Source organism: Lepidochelys kempii, chromosome 3 (assembly GCF_965140265.1).
Source record: "Lepidochelys kempii isolate rLepKem1 chromosome 3, rLepKem1.hap2, whole genome shotgun sequence".
Classification (NCBI taxonomy): Eukaryota; Metazoa; Chordata; order Testudines; family Cheloniidae; genus Lepidochelys; species Lepidochelys kempii.
This window is the reverse complement of record NC_133258.1, coordinates 76,420,594-76,439,201: the sequence shown is the minus strand read 5'-3', so window position 1 is coordinate 76,439,201 and position 18,608 is coordinate 76,420,594. Positions and strand designations below refer to the sequence as shown.

The window sequence follows — 18,608 nt, the reverse complement described above, 5'->3', positions numbered from 1 at the left end:
GAGAAGCAAATGGCAGGCCAACTGTTATTAATCATTTCTCTTACTTCCAACAAAGGAGTGTGACTCCTACTGTTTTAGCTAGAGGGGTTCTAGAGGGGTTGATAGGAGTAAGAATCTATCTCTTAATCTTGCCTCATCTATTCCAATATTGCACTGACATCTTGAATAGTACCTTCCTGTGTGAGTTGTCCAACTGAAAGATATGGAAGTATTCACAAATTAAAGTGCTACTGGGTGTGAATAAGAGTCAGAATGTGGCTCTAAGAAAGTTCAATGTGGCAAGGAAGTGATTACAGAGGCAAGATAATATTTTACCTTCTGATGAGAAGTTTAGAAACCAAAGAAGTAAAGGATTATTTAGAGAGATGCTATACAAAAAGATTTAGCTGTGAATAATTAAATGAAATTAAGAAACAGACAATTGAAGATGACAAACAGGAAAAATGTACTCACAAGAGTTGTCAGGTGGTGAAATGGTAACCTTAGGGAAGCAGTGGAAGTCCCATTGCTTGGGACATGAAAACTAGATTTGACAAAATATCGCTAAATGAGCAACAATCCTGTGTTGCCATAAAAAGGGCAACCTTTTATGTCTTTTTTCTAACCCTGACTTATGAGATTCTTTATTTCTGAGGAGACCTTTAGGGGGACATTTACGTATGAATGAAATGATTTATTTGCTTGTTACCTTGATCAAAGAAGTTCAGTTGTTTACAACAGAAATCCAGTCCGTTTCGAGGCATTTATTCCTGAGCATAGAAAGCATGGCAATATGCCTTGGAAACTAGGTTTTCGGTCCTCAGCTTCATCAAAACCTAATTCCTATAAGCAAAGTATAGGTGTAAACAAATTGAGGGCATGTAGGCTTGATCACGTTTTTCAGAGAATACCTTTGGGACTTAAAATATTTTTAGTCTTTCACAGCTGGAAATTTAACCTGGCTGTAAAACTTTTTTTTTTTTTCAAAAAAAACCTCCAAAAACCAAATAAATAAATGTAATTGATTTTTTTTTCTTGAAAAATATCTCGTTGAAAATTGGAAACGTTTTGACCAGCTCTACTAAAAGTATATATATTATAGCAGAGAGATCTCATACAGCATCATGCATCCAATTTCAACCTCAGCATTGATTATCATGCACATTGTAGGGAGAGTGGTCACTTTGGATGAGCTATTACCAGCAGGAGAGTGAGTTTGTGTGTGTATGGGGGTGGGGGGGTGAGAAAACCTGAATTTGTGCTGGAAATGGCCCACCTTGATTATCATGCACATTGTAGGGAAAGTGGTCACTTTGGATGAGCTATTACCAGCAGGATAGTGAGTTTGTGCATGTGTTTTTTGGAGGGGGGTGAGGGGGTGAGAGAACCTGGATTTGTGCAGGAAATGGCCCAACTTGATGATCATGCACATTGTGTAGAGAGTTGTCACTTTGGATGGGCTATCACCAGCAGGAGAGTGAATTTGTGTGTGGTGGGGTGGAGGGTGAGAAAACCTGGATTTGTGCTGGAAATGGCCCAATTTGATGATCACTTTAGATAAGCTATTACCAGCAGGACAGTGGGGTGGGAGGAGGTATTGTTTCATATTCTCTGTGTGTATATAAAGTCTGCTGCAGTTTCCACGATATGCATCCGATGAAGTGAGCTGTAGCTCACGAAAGCTCATGCTCAAATAAATTGGTTAGTCTCTAAGGTGCCACAAGTACTCCTTTTCTTTTTGCAAACCTCAGCATTAGTGATTGAGTCATGTTTTTTGGCACAGAAGCATATGTTTGTTCGTTTTTTTCTGGATACTTAAAATGCCGTATACATTCAATGTGCCTGATGTCATTGTAAAGCCCTTCCACTGTAATCACATTTGGCTCATTTAGAAGTCTGTTAAATGGGAGCATTCAGAAATATTCACTTCCAGTATAGTGTTTTCTTTCGGCATACATAAACTCACATGTGTTTGTGAAGTGTTCAGCTATTGTTATGCGGTACCTGTGCTGTCTGGAAAGGCATGTGTAACCTTTTTACCTAATTGACCATTGACTGCTATTCAGAAAAAATAGTAAGATATTTACACATCACCGGTTATGGAGCCCTTAGGATTTATGGTAATTGATTTCAATTCTCATCTGGTTCCCACTCAGCAGTGAAGTACTTAGAGGCCCTGTTGAGGGGGGGAACCTTCTCTCCTCTCAACAGACCCCAAGAAATCACAGATTTAGTGGGAATGATAAAACAGACATAAGGTATCAGTGAAAAGCATGTGAAGAATATTAGGCATCACAACCTCAGCAGATTTTATTACTCCTATGGCTTACCTTAATGTGGGGCACCCTGAAAAGACAATGAGATCTCCAGCCACAAAAAAAAAACTTCAAAGAAAGCATCTGCATAACAGAATCATTGCAAGTCTCTTTAATTTGATAGGAATCTAAATCTAATCTGGTTATATGTATCAGCTTCCAAATTCCACAGTCTCTAATTGTTTGGGTAGCGGATATCTCCAAGATATGTCAAGAGTCATATAATGAAGGGATGTTTGGGTTTTGTATGTGTATTTGTATCTCTTTATTTATCTATCATATCGTATAAGAAATTGCCTATAAAGAGTTCAAAAATAAGTTGTTTCCCATCAAAGCACAAGTTCATACCTAACCAACATCTGATTACTTTAGTCTTACAATATTTTACAAGGCTGCATATTTTGACATGTACTAATGATTGCTTCATAATTTTAGAACTACTGGATCTTCAGCCTTTGCCTATCAGAGCTTTGGGATGTCGAGAGTATGAAACCCTTTACAAATTCACCCATTTCAACCCTATCCAGACGCAGATATTTCATACGCTCTATCATACAGACTGTAATGTTCTTCTTGGAGCCCCCACAGGTTCTGGAAAGACTGTTGCAGCTGAGTTAGCTATCTTCAGAATTTTCAACAAGTATCCCACATCTAAGGTTTGTGAAATGTTTACTAGAAATATGCAATGTCTGTATACTTTTTTCAGCAATCCCAAACTTCACAAAAATTAGGAGTATTACTATGCTATATAAAAAGTATATTCTACCATGCTTTAAATGCATATTGAGATTCTTTTTCCGGGGAGTTCTCTGCATCCATGATGAATTTCTTTGTACGGTTTTGTTCAATATCTGCATCAGTGATTTAGATAATTGCATAGAGAGTACACTTATAAAGTTTGTGGACAATACCAAGAAGGGAGGGGTTGCAAGTGTTTTGGAGGATAAGTTTAATATTCAAAATGATCTGTACAAACTGGAGAAATGATCTGAAGTAAATAGGATGAAATTCAATAAGAGGAAATGTAAAGTACTCCACTTAAACAGGAACATCAGTTGTACACATACAAAATGCATAGTAAGGCATACTGCAGAAAAGGGATTTGGGGGTGTCATAAAAATAAAGGGAAGGGTAAACCCCTTTAAAATCCCTCCTGGCCAGAGGAAAAATCCTCTCACCTGTAAAGGGTTAAGAAGCTAAAGGTAACCTCGCTGACACCTGACCAAAATGACCAATGAGGAGACAAGATACTTTCAAAAGCTGGGAGGAGGGAGAGAAACAAAGGGTCTGTGTCTGTCGGTATGCTGCTTTGCCGGCGATAGAACAGGAATGGAGTTTTAGAACTTTTAGTAAGTAATCTAGCTAGGTATGCGTTAGATTATGATTTCTTTAAATGGCTGAGAAAAGAATTGTGCTGAATAGAATGACTATTTCTGTCTGTGTGTCTTTTTTGTAACTTAAGGTTTTGCCTAGAGGGATTCTCTATGTTTTGAATCTAATTACCCTGTAAGGTATCTACCACCCTGATTTTACAGGGGTGATTCCTTTACTCCTGTTTACTTCTATTTCTATTAAAAGTCTTCTTGTAAGAAAACTGAACGCTTTTTCACTGTTCTCAGATCCGAGGGTTTGGGTCTGTGGTCACCTATGCAAATTGGTGAGGATTTTTACCAAACCTTTCCCAGGAAGTGGGGTGCAAGGATTGGGAGGATTCTGTGGGGAAAGACATGTCCAAACTACGTTTCCCAGTAAACCCAGTTAAAGTTTGGTGGTGGCAGTGGTTATTCCAAGGACAAAAGATAAAATTAATTTGTACCTTGGGGAAGTTTTAACCTAAGCTGGTAAAACTAAGCTTAGGAGGTTTTCATGCAGGTCCCCACATCTGTACCCTAGAGTTCAGAGTGGGGGAGGAACCTTGACAGGGGGCCATAGTTGATCACAAGCTAAATATGAGTGAACAGCGTAACACTGTCGCAAAAAAAGCGAACATCTTTCTGGGATATTTTAGCAGGAGTATTGTAAGTAAGACAGGAGAAGTAATTCTTCCACTCTACTCCGCACTGATTGGGCCTCATCTGGAATATTGCATCCAGTTCTTGATGCCACATTCAGGAAAGAGGTGGATAAATTGGAGAAAGTCCAGAGAAGAGCAACAAAAATGATTAAAGGTCTAGAAAACATGACCTATGAGGAAAGATTGAAAAAAAAAAATTGGTTTGTTTTAGTTTAGATAAGAGATAACCGAGGGGGGATATAACAGTTTTCAAGTACAAAGTCGTCACAAGGAGGAGGGAGAAAAAAAATTTTTGTTAACCTCGGAGCAATGGGCTTAAATTGCAGCAAGGGCAATTTAGGTTGGATATTAGGAAAAACTTCCTGTCAGAGTGGTTAAACACTGCAATAAATTGCTAGGGAAGTTGTGGAATCTCCATCATTGGAGGTTTGTAAGAGCAGGTTAGACAAACACCTGTCAGGGATGGCCTACTAGATAATACTTAGTCCTCCCTTGAGTTCAGGGGACTGGACTAGAAGACCTCTTGAGGTCCCTTCTAGTCCTCTGATTCTATGAAAGTCAATTAGATGATTTAGCCACAAAACTCCCACTGAAATTTGCTTTGGAAATCTCAATCTGTATGTGTAAACTTGTTAGTAATAGCTGAGGTGGACCAAGAGAGAATTGTAAAATACTGATAAAATATAAGTTTTGAGTGAATCCATAGTTTTTCATATTGGACCTTCATACCACAATAAACAGCTATTAAAGGAATATTAAGAAATCTTGCTTAATAAATCAGTTTTCAAAATGTATAGGCCAGATTATCGAAAGTGCATCTGAACTTTTCACACACTCAGTACATGTGTATCAGTTTTCGCATGTTCAAACGTACACTCATGCTTTAAAAAACCTGACCCTAAATTTTTAAATGAATAGGTAAGCGGGTTTTTCGCAGGAGTGGGTGGGTGAGATTCTGTGGCCTGCGTTGTGCAGGAGTCGGACTAGATGATCATAATGGTCCCTTCTGACCTTAGTATCTATGAATCTTGTAAAAACTATGCCAGTGTACTTCAGCACACAGAAAATACTTCTCTGGGGAAGTCTTGTGAGGTTTCTTTAAAAGTAGAAAATTTTAAAATGAATTTTAAATGATTTTAGTGATAAAACTAAAGAGATAGAAATCATGTAAGATGATGATATACTAGGAATTCTAGTTATTTTTGTTTGGATTTGGTGCATTAATTTCAGAATCTCAGTTTTCAGGTTTTATGTTCTCAGCAATAAATGGCAATACTTTATGTAGGTCATTTTATAATGACACATTTGTTTGCTTTTTAAAGGTGTAATGATAGTATCACAGTTTTATAAATTACTCTTTTTATTTATTAATATATATGAATGTTATTGGCTCAAGGAGCAAAAGAATTTTTGAAAGTATTAAGTCTATCTTCATTAGAATCCTGTTGTAAATTACTAAATGTAATTTTAAGAATTATGCCTTAATCATTTATACTTAATAAGTTAAGTCCTTAGAGGCATAAAAGAAAATAATGCTTTGTAAATTAAAATTTTACACAGCTTTTTCTTGTTTAATTCTGCTTTTGTGTGTGTGTGTGTGTTCGCAGGCAGTATACATTGCTCCCTTAAAAGCACTGGTACGAGAGAGAATTGAAGATTGGAAAGTCAGGATTGAAGAAAAACTTGGTAAAAAGTATGTTTCTCCCAGAACAGTCCTGCAAGAGTGGAGAAACTCTGTTGAATATTTTTTAGTATCTTTCTGTTTAGTCAAATATATTTTATCTTTCAAACTGTACCAATGCTCCCTATAAAAAGTCTGAATGTATCATAGCAAACACACACTACATAGAAAAAAAAATAAGTGACACAAAAATGGATGTATGTATGTATTCAGTGTAGTTGAATACATTGCCAGTTTTCCTTGTTTTCTCTAGATGGGCAAGCTAACAAGTTCAATTTCCCTTTCTATTATCTTTGTCTTTTTTCAAGTTGCAGTTCAGAATTACCCTTCCTTCAAAGATTTATTTACAAGATCTCTTGTAAGTTGTGTAACCTGTCTACAGCAATGTTCATGTATGATCGTCCATTCTTGCATTCCTCCATTCTTGCATTTTTTGTGCACCTATAATTACCATTGGCTTCATCAGGAGTTTGGTATACTCAAGAAGTGCAGGATTGCCCTTTGACACAAAGGGTATATGAATAGTTTTAGCCCTTTCTAAAATTGTCCATAATTATCAACAATTTCCAAGTGTGGATTATTTATGGCCAGATTTTGCAATCCTTACTCATGCTGATTAATAATTTACTCCTCAAGTAGTTTAATGGATTTAAATAGAACTGCTCCTTGGAGAAGGTACCGCTCTGAGTGTAAATATGTCAGAATCTGGCCTTTACTAAAAGGCAGTTATTTCATTATATTTTCTGTGATTTGTTTTAATGGGGTATGTGAATAAATTAATTGTCCTGATGATTTTGAAAGCTTTTTTTTTTTTTTGAATGATTTTCTTTGTGAAATTAGCCCCATAGCTGGTGATGTAAACATTGATTTGGGGAGATAAATTTTACTACATGGAATTTTTAGGAAGTGTGAAATTAGGCAGTAGAACTGGCAAAGAAGTTGCCATAAAAAATGTCAAATAAAAGGATAACATTCAGTCTAAAAGAACCAAGTATCTCAAGGTTAGCCTGACCTAAGTCAGTAAATTGGCATAGAAGAAATGGGATAGGTGTCAAACCAATGAAAAGACAAGCTAGCCCCCAACAGCAAGAATTAACTCTAAGCTAGTGCCAAACATGCAGAAAAAGAAAACGAGTGGCAGATTTCAGAAAAAAGAGGAGGGGACCAAAACTTGGTTAGGAATAGAGAAATAAATAAATGGCATTTTCAATGGTAGCCATCAAAAAAGGGTGAGTTTAAGAGCCAAGGACTGTCAGGACTACCTTGACTGTCCCTGCTGCAGAGTTCTAATAGAACCTAGAGAGCAGAGGTGCTGCTACCTAACCTCTCACAGATAGTCATCACTGCTAGGCAGGTTGTACAGGGCAATATACAGCCACTAGAAGATATATAGGAAGGGCTTAACATACAGCTTCTGAAAGGCTCTTTTGACTTGCAATTAATATCCATAGTAATATTCATTTATCTTTTTTGCATCAGTCTCTACCTTACAAAGTTATGAATAGTTTTGACATCCAAGTAAACTTTTCTTTCTCTATGATATTGCTAAGAAAAGTAAAATAATTTGAAAGTGAAGAAGTTTAAAGACATATTTTCTTAGAATTTTTTTAATTTGTTTTTGTTTGCCAGGGCCATTCAGCCAAGAACACCAGTTTTATTTTTTATTTTGTTTAAGAGTTAATATTTGGACACACCTAACCCAAGAGGTTAGAAAGCTTCATTGGTTTAAAAATAGAGTTTTATCCAGTCACAATGACCATTTCACTCATTACAGGATAGTAGAATTGACAGGGGATGTGACGCCTGATATGAGAGCTATTGCCCAAGCTGACCTTATTGTGACTACACCAGAGAAGTGGGATGGGGTCAGTAGAAGTTGGCAAAACAGGAGCTATGTTCAGAAAGTTGCCATTCTCATCATAGATGAGATCCATCTGCTAGGTAAGCATCGTTTCTTATCACAATTGTTGCTGAATTTGAAAGTGTGTTCTTACAATAGACTTGCATGGAGTTCTAAACATTTGGATTTATTAAATTTTAATACACATTTCTCTTCTTGCCCAGGGGATGAGAGAGGCCCAGTATTGGAAGTTATTGTGTCTCGGACTAACTTCATCTCATCTCACACAGAAAAGCCTGTAAGAGTAGTTGGTTTATCCACAGCATTAGCGAATGCCAGAGACCTTGCTGACTGGCTAAATATTAATCAGGTATGTGGAAAATTTCTGAAGAAGACATTTGTACATATCTGTGCTGTGCATAGTAATATTTCCAAAATAATTTAAGCTTCAACTGAAAGTGTTTATATTTCCAATTTAGATGGGTCTGTTCAACTTCCGACCATCTGTACGTCCAGTTCCATTGGAAGTACACATTCAGGGCTTCCCTGGCCAGCATTATTGTCCTCGCATGGCTAGTATGAATAAACCTGCATTTCAGGGTAAGCTGCCAAAACCAGGACATTTCATACATTCAGTTAAAAAAAGGAGGGGAGGCGGGGGAGGGATTTTAGCCATTTTGCATAGGCCATTGAGACACATTTACAACACGTTTGTATGTTTTCTTGGGGTGTTTAGGGAGATCTGTTTCTCTTGATGACCCAAAAACTATTTATCTCAAACATCAGGTATGGTGTTAATTCAGCATACATCAGAGGAATTGAAACACATTTGGACCAGAATCAGTAAACTTTGTGTTTATGAAGAGAGATGTTCTAAAATGAAAATGTATTTTCTTAGGGTTCAGCACTGTAAAAACACATTTTTGTAAAAGTATTTGAGATTTAGAAAGTAATAAAACCATTCACAGTATTTATCTGATTAGGTATTTTCTTACAGATCACTGTAAATAAGATTTACTGTACGTGGCATTTAATTTCAGAAAGGGGAACTATGCAAAAATGAGGAGGTTAGTTAAACAGAAATTAAAAGGTACAGTGACTAGAGTGAAATCCCTGAAAGCTGCATGGACACTTTTCAAAGACACCATAATAGAGGCTCAACTTAAATGTATACCCCAAATTAAAAAACACAGTAAAAGAACTAAAAAAGAGCCACTGTGGCTTAACAACCATGTAAAAGAAGCAGTGAGAGATAAAAAGTGGAAGTCAAATCCTAGTGAGATAAATAGAAAGGAGCATAAACACTGCCAAATTAAATGTAAAAATATAATAAGAAAAGCCAAAAAGGAGTTTGAAGAACAGCTAGCCAAAAACTCAAAAGGTAATAACAAAATGTTTTTGAAGTACGTCAGAAGCAGAAAGCCTGCTAAACAACCAGTGGGGCCCCTGGACGATCGAGATACAAAAGGAGCACTTGAAGAATATAAAGTCATCACAGAGAAACTAAATGAAATCTTTGCTTCAGTGTTCACAGCTGAGGATGTTAGGGAGATTCCCAAACCTGAGCCATCTTTTTCTAGGTTACAAATCTGACGAATTGTCACAGATTGAAGTGTCACTAGAGGAGGTTTTGGAATTAATTGAGAAACATAACCGTAACAAGTCACTGGGACCAGATGGCATTCACCCAAGAGTTCTGAAAGAACTCAAGTGTGAAATTGCAGAACTATTAACTATGGTTTGTAAACTGTCCTTTAATCAGCTACTGTACCCAATGACTGGAAGATAGCTAATGTAACTCCAATATTTAAGAAGGGCTCTAAAGGTGATCCTGGCAATTACAGACCAGTAAGTCTAACATCAGTACCAGGCAAATTCATTGAAACAATAGTAAAGAATAACATTGTCAGACCCATATAAGAACATAAATTGTCGTGCAAAAGTCAACAAGGTTTCTGTAAAGGGAGATCATGTCTTCCTAATCTATTAGAGTTCTTTGAGGGGGTCAACAAATGTGGAAAAGGGGGATCCAGTGGACATAGGGTACTTAGATTTCCAGAAAGCCTTTGACAAGGACCCTTACCAAAGGCTCTTATGTAAATTAAGTTGTCATGGAATAAGAGGGAAGATCCTTTCATGGGTTGAGAACTAGTTAAAATACAGGGAACAAAGGGTAGGAATAAATGGTAAATTTTCAGAATGGAGAGGGGTAACTAGTGTGTTCCCCAAGGGTCAGTCCTAAGACCAATCCTATTCAACATATTCATAAATGATCTGGAGAAAGGGGTAAACAGTGAGGTAGCAAAGTTTGCAGATGTTACTAAACTGATCAAGATAGTTAAGATCAAAGCAGACTGTGAAGAACTTCAAAAAGATCTCGCCAAACTAAGTGATTGGGCAATAAAATGGCAAATGAAATTTAATGTGGATAAATGTAAAGTAATGCACATTGGAAAAAATACCCCCAACTATACATACAATATGATAGGGGCTAATTTATCTACAACTAATCAGGAGAAAGATCTTGGAGTCATCGTGGATAGCTCTCTGAAGACATCCATGCAGTGTGCAGCCGCAGTCAAAAAAGCAAACAGGATGTTAGGAATCATTTAAAAAGGGGTAGCGAATAAGACAGAGAATATCTTATTGCCCTTATATAAATCCATGATACTCCCACATCTTGAATACTGCATACAGATGTGGTCTCCTCATCTCAAAAAAGATATACTGGCATTAGAAAAGGTTCAGAGAAGGGCAACTAAAATTATTAGAGGTTTGGAACGGGTCCAATATGAGAAGAGATTAAAGAGGCTAGGACTTTTCAGCTTGAAAAAGAGGAGACTAAGGGGGGATATGATAGAGGTATATAAGATCATGAGTGCTGTGGAGCAAGTGAATAAGGAAAGCCTCTGTTTGTCAGAGGGTGGAGATGGTTGGTAGGAGAGAGATATCTTGATCATTACCTGTTAGGTTCACTCCCTCTGGGGCACCTGGCATTGGCCACTGTCGGTAGACTGGATACTGGGCTGGATGGACCTTTGGTCTGACCCAGTATGGCCATTCTTATGTTCTTACGTTTTTATTTAAAAAAAATTATGAACAGAAGTTACAAGTCAAGCTAACCTCACATAATTGTAATTTCAAGGTTATAACCATAAAATTCAGCACTTTCCATTCGTCTAGATTTGCTTCTGTTTTCAATTTTTTATTCTTAACAAAGGTGGCAGGCAGGACAGATTTAAGAAAAACTCTCATATTTTATTGAAACGTTTTGTTTTGGTTACATAAAGAATATTTATTATATCAATTAAAAATAACCTCCAAAATAAATTTTGTAATGTGAACTGCTGTTGATTGTGCGGTGACAGTTGTGAGGTGACTTTTTAACTGCTCTAATTAGACTTATGACAGAAGCAAAGTATTGATTGTGGACCAGAGACCAATTTTGGCAGTTCGTATTATTTACACCTCCACGGGAGTATTGTACAAAAACACTAATGAACAATAAATCTGTCTTGGGCTTTTCAGCCACACCTGTTCCTGAAGCAACAAAAATCCATTAGATGTCAAGCTTTAAAAAAAAAAAATAGATATATCGGCATCTATAATTGTAAGACATACAAGTTATACTATGTATTTATATAATTTTACAAGGATATACATAGATTTCTGTAAGATTCATACACACACACACACAGAGTATTACCAGCAAATTGAGAGACAATACCTCCTCCCACCCCACTCTCCTGCTGGTAATAGCTTATCTAAAGTGTTCATCAAGTTGGGCCATTTCCAGCACAAATCCAGGTTTTCTCACCCTCCGCCCCCCCCCACACAAACTCACTCTCCTGCTGGTAATAGCCCATCCAAAGTGACCACTCTCTTTAAAATGTGTATGATAATCAAGGTGGGCCATTTCCAGCACAAATCCAGGTTTTCTCACCCTCCACCCCCCCACACACAAACTCACTCTCCTGCTGGTAATAGCCCATCCAAAGTGACCACTCTCTTTAAAATGTGTATGATAATCAAGGTGGGCCATTTCCAGCACAAATCCAGGTTTTCTCACCCCCTCACCCCCCTCCAAAAACCACACACACAAACTCACGCTCCTGCTGGTAATAGCTCATCCAAAGTGACCACCCTCTTCAAAATGTGTATGATAATCAAGGTGGGCCATTTCCAGCACAAATCCAGGTTTTCTCACCCCCCCCCCCCACACACACACACACTCCTGCTGGCAATAGCTCATCCAAACTGACCACTCTCCTTACAATGTGCATGATAATCAAGGTGGGCCATTTCCAGCATAAATCCAAGTTTAACCAGAACGTCGGGGGGAGGGAGGGGGTAGAAAAAAAGAAGGGGAAATAGGCTACCTTGCATAATGACTTAGCCACTCCCAGTCTCTATTTAAGCCTAAATTAATAGTATCCAATTTGCAAATGAATTCCAATTCAGCAGTTTCTCGCTGGAGTCTGGATTTGAAGTTTTTTTGTTGTAAGATAGCGACCTTCATGTCTGTGATTGCGTGACCAGAGAGATTGAAGTGTTCTCCGACTGGTTTATGAATGTTATAATTCTTAACATCTGATTTGTGTCCATTTATTCTTTTACGTAGAGATTGTCCAGTTTGACCAATGTACATGGCAGAGGGGCATTGCTGGCACATGATGGCATATATCACATTGGTGGATGTGCAGGTGAACGAGCCTCTGATAGTGTGGCTGATGTTATTAGGCCCTTTGGTGTCCCCCGAATAGATATGTGGGCACAGTTGGCAGCGGGCTTTGTTGCAAGGATAGGTCCCTGGGTTAGTGGTTCTGTTGTGGGGTATGTGGTTGTTGGTGAGTATTTGCTTCAGGTTGGAGGGCTGTCTGTAGGCAAGGACTGGCCTGTCTCCCAATATTTGTGAGAGTGTTGGGTCATCCTTCAGGATAGGTTGTAGATCCTTAATAATGCGTTGGAGGGGTTTTAGTTGGGGGCTGAAGGTGACGGCTAGTGGCGTTCTGTTATTTTCTTTGTTAGGCCTGTCCTGTAGTAGGTGACTTCTGGGAACTCTTCTGGCTCTATCAATCTGTTTCTTCACTTCCGCAGGTGGGTATTGTAGTTGTAAGAATGCTTGATAGAGATCTTGTAGGTGTTTGTCTCTGTCTGAGGGGTTGGAGCAAATGCGGTTGTATCGCATGGGATGGAAATTGTTGAAATCATGGTGGAATTCCTCAAGGGCTTCTTTTCCATGGGTCCAGATGATGAAAATGTCATCAATATAGCAAGAAGCCCTTGAGGAATTCCACCATGATTTCAACAATTTCCATCCCACCATCAACCTCAGCCTGGTCCAGTCTACACAAGAGATCCACTTCCTGGACACTACAGTGCTAATAAACAATGGTCACATAAACACCACCCTATACCGGAAACCTACTGACCGCTATTCCTACCTACATGCCTCCAGCTTTCACCCTGACCACACCACACGATCCATCGTCTACAGCCAAGCTCTGCGATACAACCGCATTTGCTCCAACCCCTCAGACAGAGACAAACACCTACAAGATCTCTATCAAGCATTCTTACAACTACAATACCCACCTGCGGAAGTGAAGAAACAGATTGATAGAGCCAGAAGAGTTCCCAGAAGTCATCTACTACAGGACAGGCCTAACAAAGAAAATAACAGAACGCCACTAGCCGTCACCTTCAGCCCCCAACTAAAACCCCTCCAACGCATTATTAAGGATCTACAACCTATCCTGAAGGATGACCCAACACTCTCACAAATCTTGGGAGACAGGCCAGTCCTTGCCTACAGACAGCCCTCCAACCTGAAGTAAATACTCACCAACAACCACATACCACACAACAGAACCACTAACCCAGGAACCTATCCTTGCAACAAAGCCCGTTGCCAACTGTGCCCACATATCTATTCAGGGGACACCATCAAAGGGCCTAATAACATCAGCCACACTATCAGAGGCTCGTTCACCTGCACATCCACCAACGTGATATATGACATCATGTGCCAGCAATGCCCCTCTGCCATGTACATTGGTCAAACTGGACAATCTCTACGTAAAAGAATAAATGGACACAAATCAGATGTTAAGAATTATAACATTCATAAACCAGTCGGAGAACACTTCAATCTCTCTGGTCACACAATCACAGACATGAAGGTCGCTATCTTACAACAAAAAAACTTCAAATCCAGACTCCAGCGAGAAACTGCTGAATTGGAATTCATTTGCAAATTGGATACTATTAATTTAGGCTTAAATAGAGACTGGGAGTGGCTAAGTCATTATGCAAGGTAGCCTATTTCCCCTTCTTTTTTTCTACCCCCTCCCTCCCCCCGACGTTCTGGTTAAACTTGGATTTATGCTGGAAATGGCCCACCTTGATTATCATGCACATTGTAAGGAGAGTGGTCAGTTTGGATGAGCTATTGCCAGCAGGAGAGTGAGTTTGTGTGTGTGGTTTTTGGAGGGGGGTGAGGGGGTGAGAAAACCTGGATTTGTGCTGGAAATGGCCCACCTTGATTATCATACACATTTTAAAGAGAGTGGTCACTTTGGATGGGCTATTACCAGCAGGAGAGTGAGTTTGTGTTGGGGGGGGGGGGCGGAGGGTGAGAAAACCTGGATTTGTGCTGGAAATGGCCCAACTTGATGAACACTTTAGATAAGCTATTACCAGCAGGAGAGTGTGGTGGGAGGAGGTATTGTTTCATGGTCTCTGTGTATATAATGTCTTCTGCAGTTTCCACAGTATGCATCCGATGAAGTGAGCTATAGCTCACGAAAGCTCATGCTCAAATAAATTGGTTAGTCTCTAAGGTGCCACAAGTACTCCTTTTCTTTTTGTCAGTGCATAGGCACAAAATGTAAGTGAAGGATGGATTTAAATCCTCAACACATTTAGTTGCAATGCATCCATTGCTAGCAATATATGCTGAATTGGGAAATTCTGGTATCCGGCAGGGATGGATTCGCTCTGAATTTTTTCTTTTCTGACAGCTATTAGGAGCCATTCTCCAGCCAAGCCTGTTCTTGTGTTTGTTTCATCCAGACGTCAGACTAGACTCACTGCCCTAGAGTTGATTGCTTTCCTGGCTACTGAGGATGATCCAAAGCAATGGCTGAAAATGGATGAAAGAGAGGTACATAAATATAATGTGTTTTAGTTGTGTGTTTTTATTTCATTTTTCAATATCAATTTGAAAAGAAAGTAAACCTAGAACACAGTAGTTTTCCTTGACTTTTTTTTTTTGGGGGGGGGGGCAGGTAGGGCCAAATCTTGAAAACAGTTCCACATATGCTTAATTTTAAGCATGTGAGCATCCCACTGACTTCAGCGTTAAGCACATGCATAAATCTTTGCAGGGTCAGGGGCTTATGTAAGCTCTTTTATTTTTATTTATTTTATGTTAGTAGTAGCAGTAGTACAGTTGAGATCAGGACCACATCGCACTAGGCATTGTACATACAAATGAATTTAATTCCATCCTTGAAATTGAGTTTGCTCGTGAAATTCATTCAAAGCAAACTCTGTGAAATTCAATACTTTGCCATTTACGCTGTTGTGAATTTTCTATAAATAAATAAATAAATAAATAAAATAGTGATTTACATAATGCCTTAATTATTATCTTTAATTTTAATTATTATCCTTAGTTACATGTTCCACTGGACCCCTACCTCATTCAGTGCACAGGATGGACGATGATCAGTTAATGAGTAGCCATTCAATATTTTGTTTTATTCTCATTGTTCAGTAAATGGCCCCACACCTTAATTACTACACACTATTCAAATCCAGTTCTGAAAGCAGAATTATTAATTTCCTCGTGGGCTTTTCTATGGCACTTCTCACTATAGTATCCAAGTGCTTCACAAGCAAACATTAATTTAATTTATCTTCACAACACACGTGTGAAACAAGGGAGTGGTATTATCTCCATTTTACAAATGGGAACTGAGGCAGAGAGAAATTAATTTTGAGTGCCCAATTTGAGAGCCTAGGACCTGATTTTTCAGGGTACTTAGCATTTATATAGTATTTTTTATATTCAGAGCACAGTGCCCATTGGCTTAAGTTGTATCTGTGAGTGCTCAGCATTTCTGCAAATCAGACCCGGGGTCTCAGTGTGGGCACCCAGAAAATGAGGAACATACAATTAGTTGTGCCACTTGTGAAAAATTTTATTTAAGTCACTTACCTAGTATCACATAGGAACTCTTTGACAGAGACAGGGATAGAATCCCATTCTCCAGGGCAGCATTCAACAGCCTTAGCCCTGAGACAGTTCTCTCTCTTCCTGAATCCCCTCCCTACTTCATTCATTACACATCTGCCAACTTTTACAACAAATGAGGCAGGGTCCTACAGACAACTGCCTCCTTCAGTACATAGACATGATTCATTACCCTGAGGAATAGTATGTGATCATGTAATGAAAAACTATCATCATGCAGATGCACAGTCAGGGAGAAGGTCAACTTAAGGCGCTTCACCGAGCAACCTGAATGTTCTTTAAATATTTTTGTGTGTGTAGTTTCTCTGGTTTTTAAAAAACAGAAATTTCATCACATGACATCATATGGACACCTGCATCATCCGCAGGATTGGAACCTTTCGGTACACCACTCAGACCTCTGCCAGTTGAGCTAACAGAGTAAATGATAGCACTAATAGGCTGACACCTTCTTTGTGCACCTGCACTAGTAGGGATCAGACATACACTGGTCCAGTGGGTTTCACAGATATTTGCTGACAGCAGAGGAATGATGAGATTCAGGTATCTGATTTCCATTCCAGACTATGGAGAAGAGTGTGCTCTAGTTGGCCCAGACCCCTGTGCTTGTTCCATTCAAGCTTGACCCTCTTCTGTCTTATCCCACCAACCTGTCGCAGTCTCAGTGCTCCTCCTCCCAACTCCTTGTCCCAGTGTCACTCTCCTGGCCTATCCTGTCTCCATTCCTAAGGCTTCTCATCCCAGTCCTGGTTTCTTTGCCTCACCAGTCCTAGTGTTCCCCAGTCCCAATCTCCATGCCCAGCCAATCCTGATTCCCTCCTCCTGTCTCCTTGTCCAATCTGCCTGTCCCCTCCTCTCCCAGCCACCAGTTGTCCCCCACACATACCATTTTCCTTCCCCAGTGACTCCCAGACCCAGGCCCCTCACACAGTCTGTCTCCCCTCCCTCTTTGGCTTCTTGTTTGAATTTCCTTATCCAGCCAGTTCCCTGTCCTTATCCAGCCAGTTCCCACCACCAACTCTTCATCTGATCTCCCCACCACCAACTCTTCATCTGAATGTTCCTTCCCCTGCCAGCTGGTCCCTGTCACTCTCCCTCCCCACCATTCCCTCAGTATGGCTCCCAGTGCCTGTCTCTCACCTCAGCTCTCAGTCCCAGTTTTTTGCCCAACTGGTTCAAGTCTCCCCCACTCTCCAAATTCCAAGTCACAGTTTCTGTCTTCTACCACTCCCCTCCACCGAGGCTTCTTGTCCCATGCTACTTCTTTACCTTTCCCCAGTCTGCCTCTAGTCCTCTTTGTATCAGACTCAGGTGGCTTCTTCCGCCATGCTGCTTGGGTGCCACCACGGAGGTCACTAATAGCACAGGACGGACTCCCTTCTCTCAGTTCCAGTGCCAGGAGTCCGCCCTGGCCTGGTGTAGCTGGGAACATGGTTAGTTTCTCTGTGGTGATGACAGATGCACAGTCTGTTTAGCACGAGGAGCTGTGAAGGGGTGGAGGATGCTCAGTGAGGACAAAATCTTTGAAGATTATACCTGCTGAACTCAAAGCATGTGTCTATTCAGCAAAAGCTCTGCATGGGCTAGACTACCCAAGCTAGTCTGAATCTAGCTAGTGTAGATAACAGCATCAGTGAAGACAGTGCAGCACAGACTTCAGTGTGGACTAGCAAGCCAAGTAGTTCCTAGGGTCTATGCCAGTCTTGTACTGCGTGCACTTCTCTGTCTTCACTGCTGTTGCCCTAGCTGGATTCAAGCTAGCTGGAGTAGCCCATGTGCAGTTTTTGCAGTGCAGACTTACTCACAGTCTACTGAGCATGTGCAAACTGAGATTTTTTTCAAAGGTTTATAACATCCAAATCTGGGCAGATTTTCACTGGAATAGCGAAAGGCATCACCCTGACACAAAGGCCCCTCCCTCCCTTTCAAATTGCAGGTCACTGCCCAAACTGCAGGAATGCTAGAGCGTCTCGAGGAAAATGGCTCCAGAATTTTTTAACATGGGAAAAACAGTATATTTTAATAACATTATTCTTTGAGGTGGCTGAACTTTGTTGGCTGAAACATTCCAAAAATTTTCAGCCTTGGGCAAACACCTGACATGGAAAATTTTAGTCCATATTTTTAATGTTTGGCAAAGTTATAAGCAACTGAACACAGGGTCTTATAGTGGTAAGTGTTGGACAACCTTTATAGAATGTTATGTCAGCCTCACCCATCATAATTTAATACTGATTTAACAGTTGAGAAATTGACTACCGTAAGGGATTGGTAACAAAACATGAAGCATTACACTTCTATGTCACCAACTCAAATTCAGCCCATGTTAATGGTGACAAAGAGTTATTAGTATCTGGTAGCAGCTCTGTACAAAATTGTCTCCATGTCAGAAAAGCTACCACAACTGGCATTTTCATCCGTGTAAAACAGTCTTTGCAGTGAGGCCAAGGATTGTGAATACAGGTGATCTCTCTGTATTCACTTTGAAACCCATTTAATTCAGCCATTTGCTGGGGAAC

General features: G+C 39.7%; 1 protein-coding gene across 6 annotated transcripts in view; it reads left to right on the top strand.

Annotated features, from left to right (window-relative positions):
• The window catches only part of ASCC3 (activating signal cointegrator 1 complex subunit 3), a 508,597-nt gene that overhangs the window by 384,748 nt on the left and 105,241 nt on the right, over positions 1–18,608 (top strand). For all 6 annotated transcript variants that reach the window (XM_073336867.1, XM_073336864.1, XM_073336863.1 and 3 more), the window contains 6 exons: positions 2,730–2,950; positions 5,916–6,001; positions 7,764–7,930; positions 8,054–8,199; positions 8,309–8,429; positions 14,852–14,994. In XM_073336867.1, the coding sequence (XP_073192968.1) occupies positions 2,730–2,950; positions 5,916–6,001; positions 7,764–7,930; positions 8,054–8,199; positions 8,309–8,429; positions 14,852–14,994 (884 nt within the window). The remainder of the gene's footprint in view (positions 1–2,729; positions 2,951–5,915; positions 6,002–7,763; positions 7,931–8,053; positions 8,200–8,308; positions 8,430–14,851; positions 14,995–18,608) is intronic.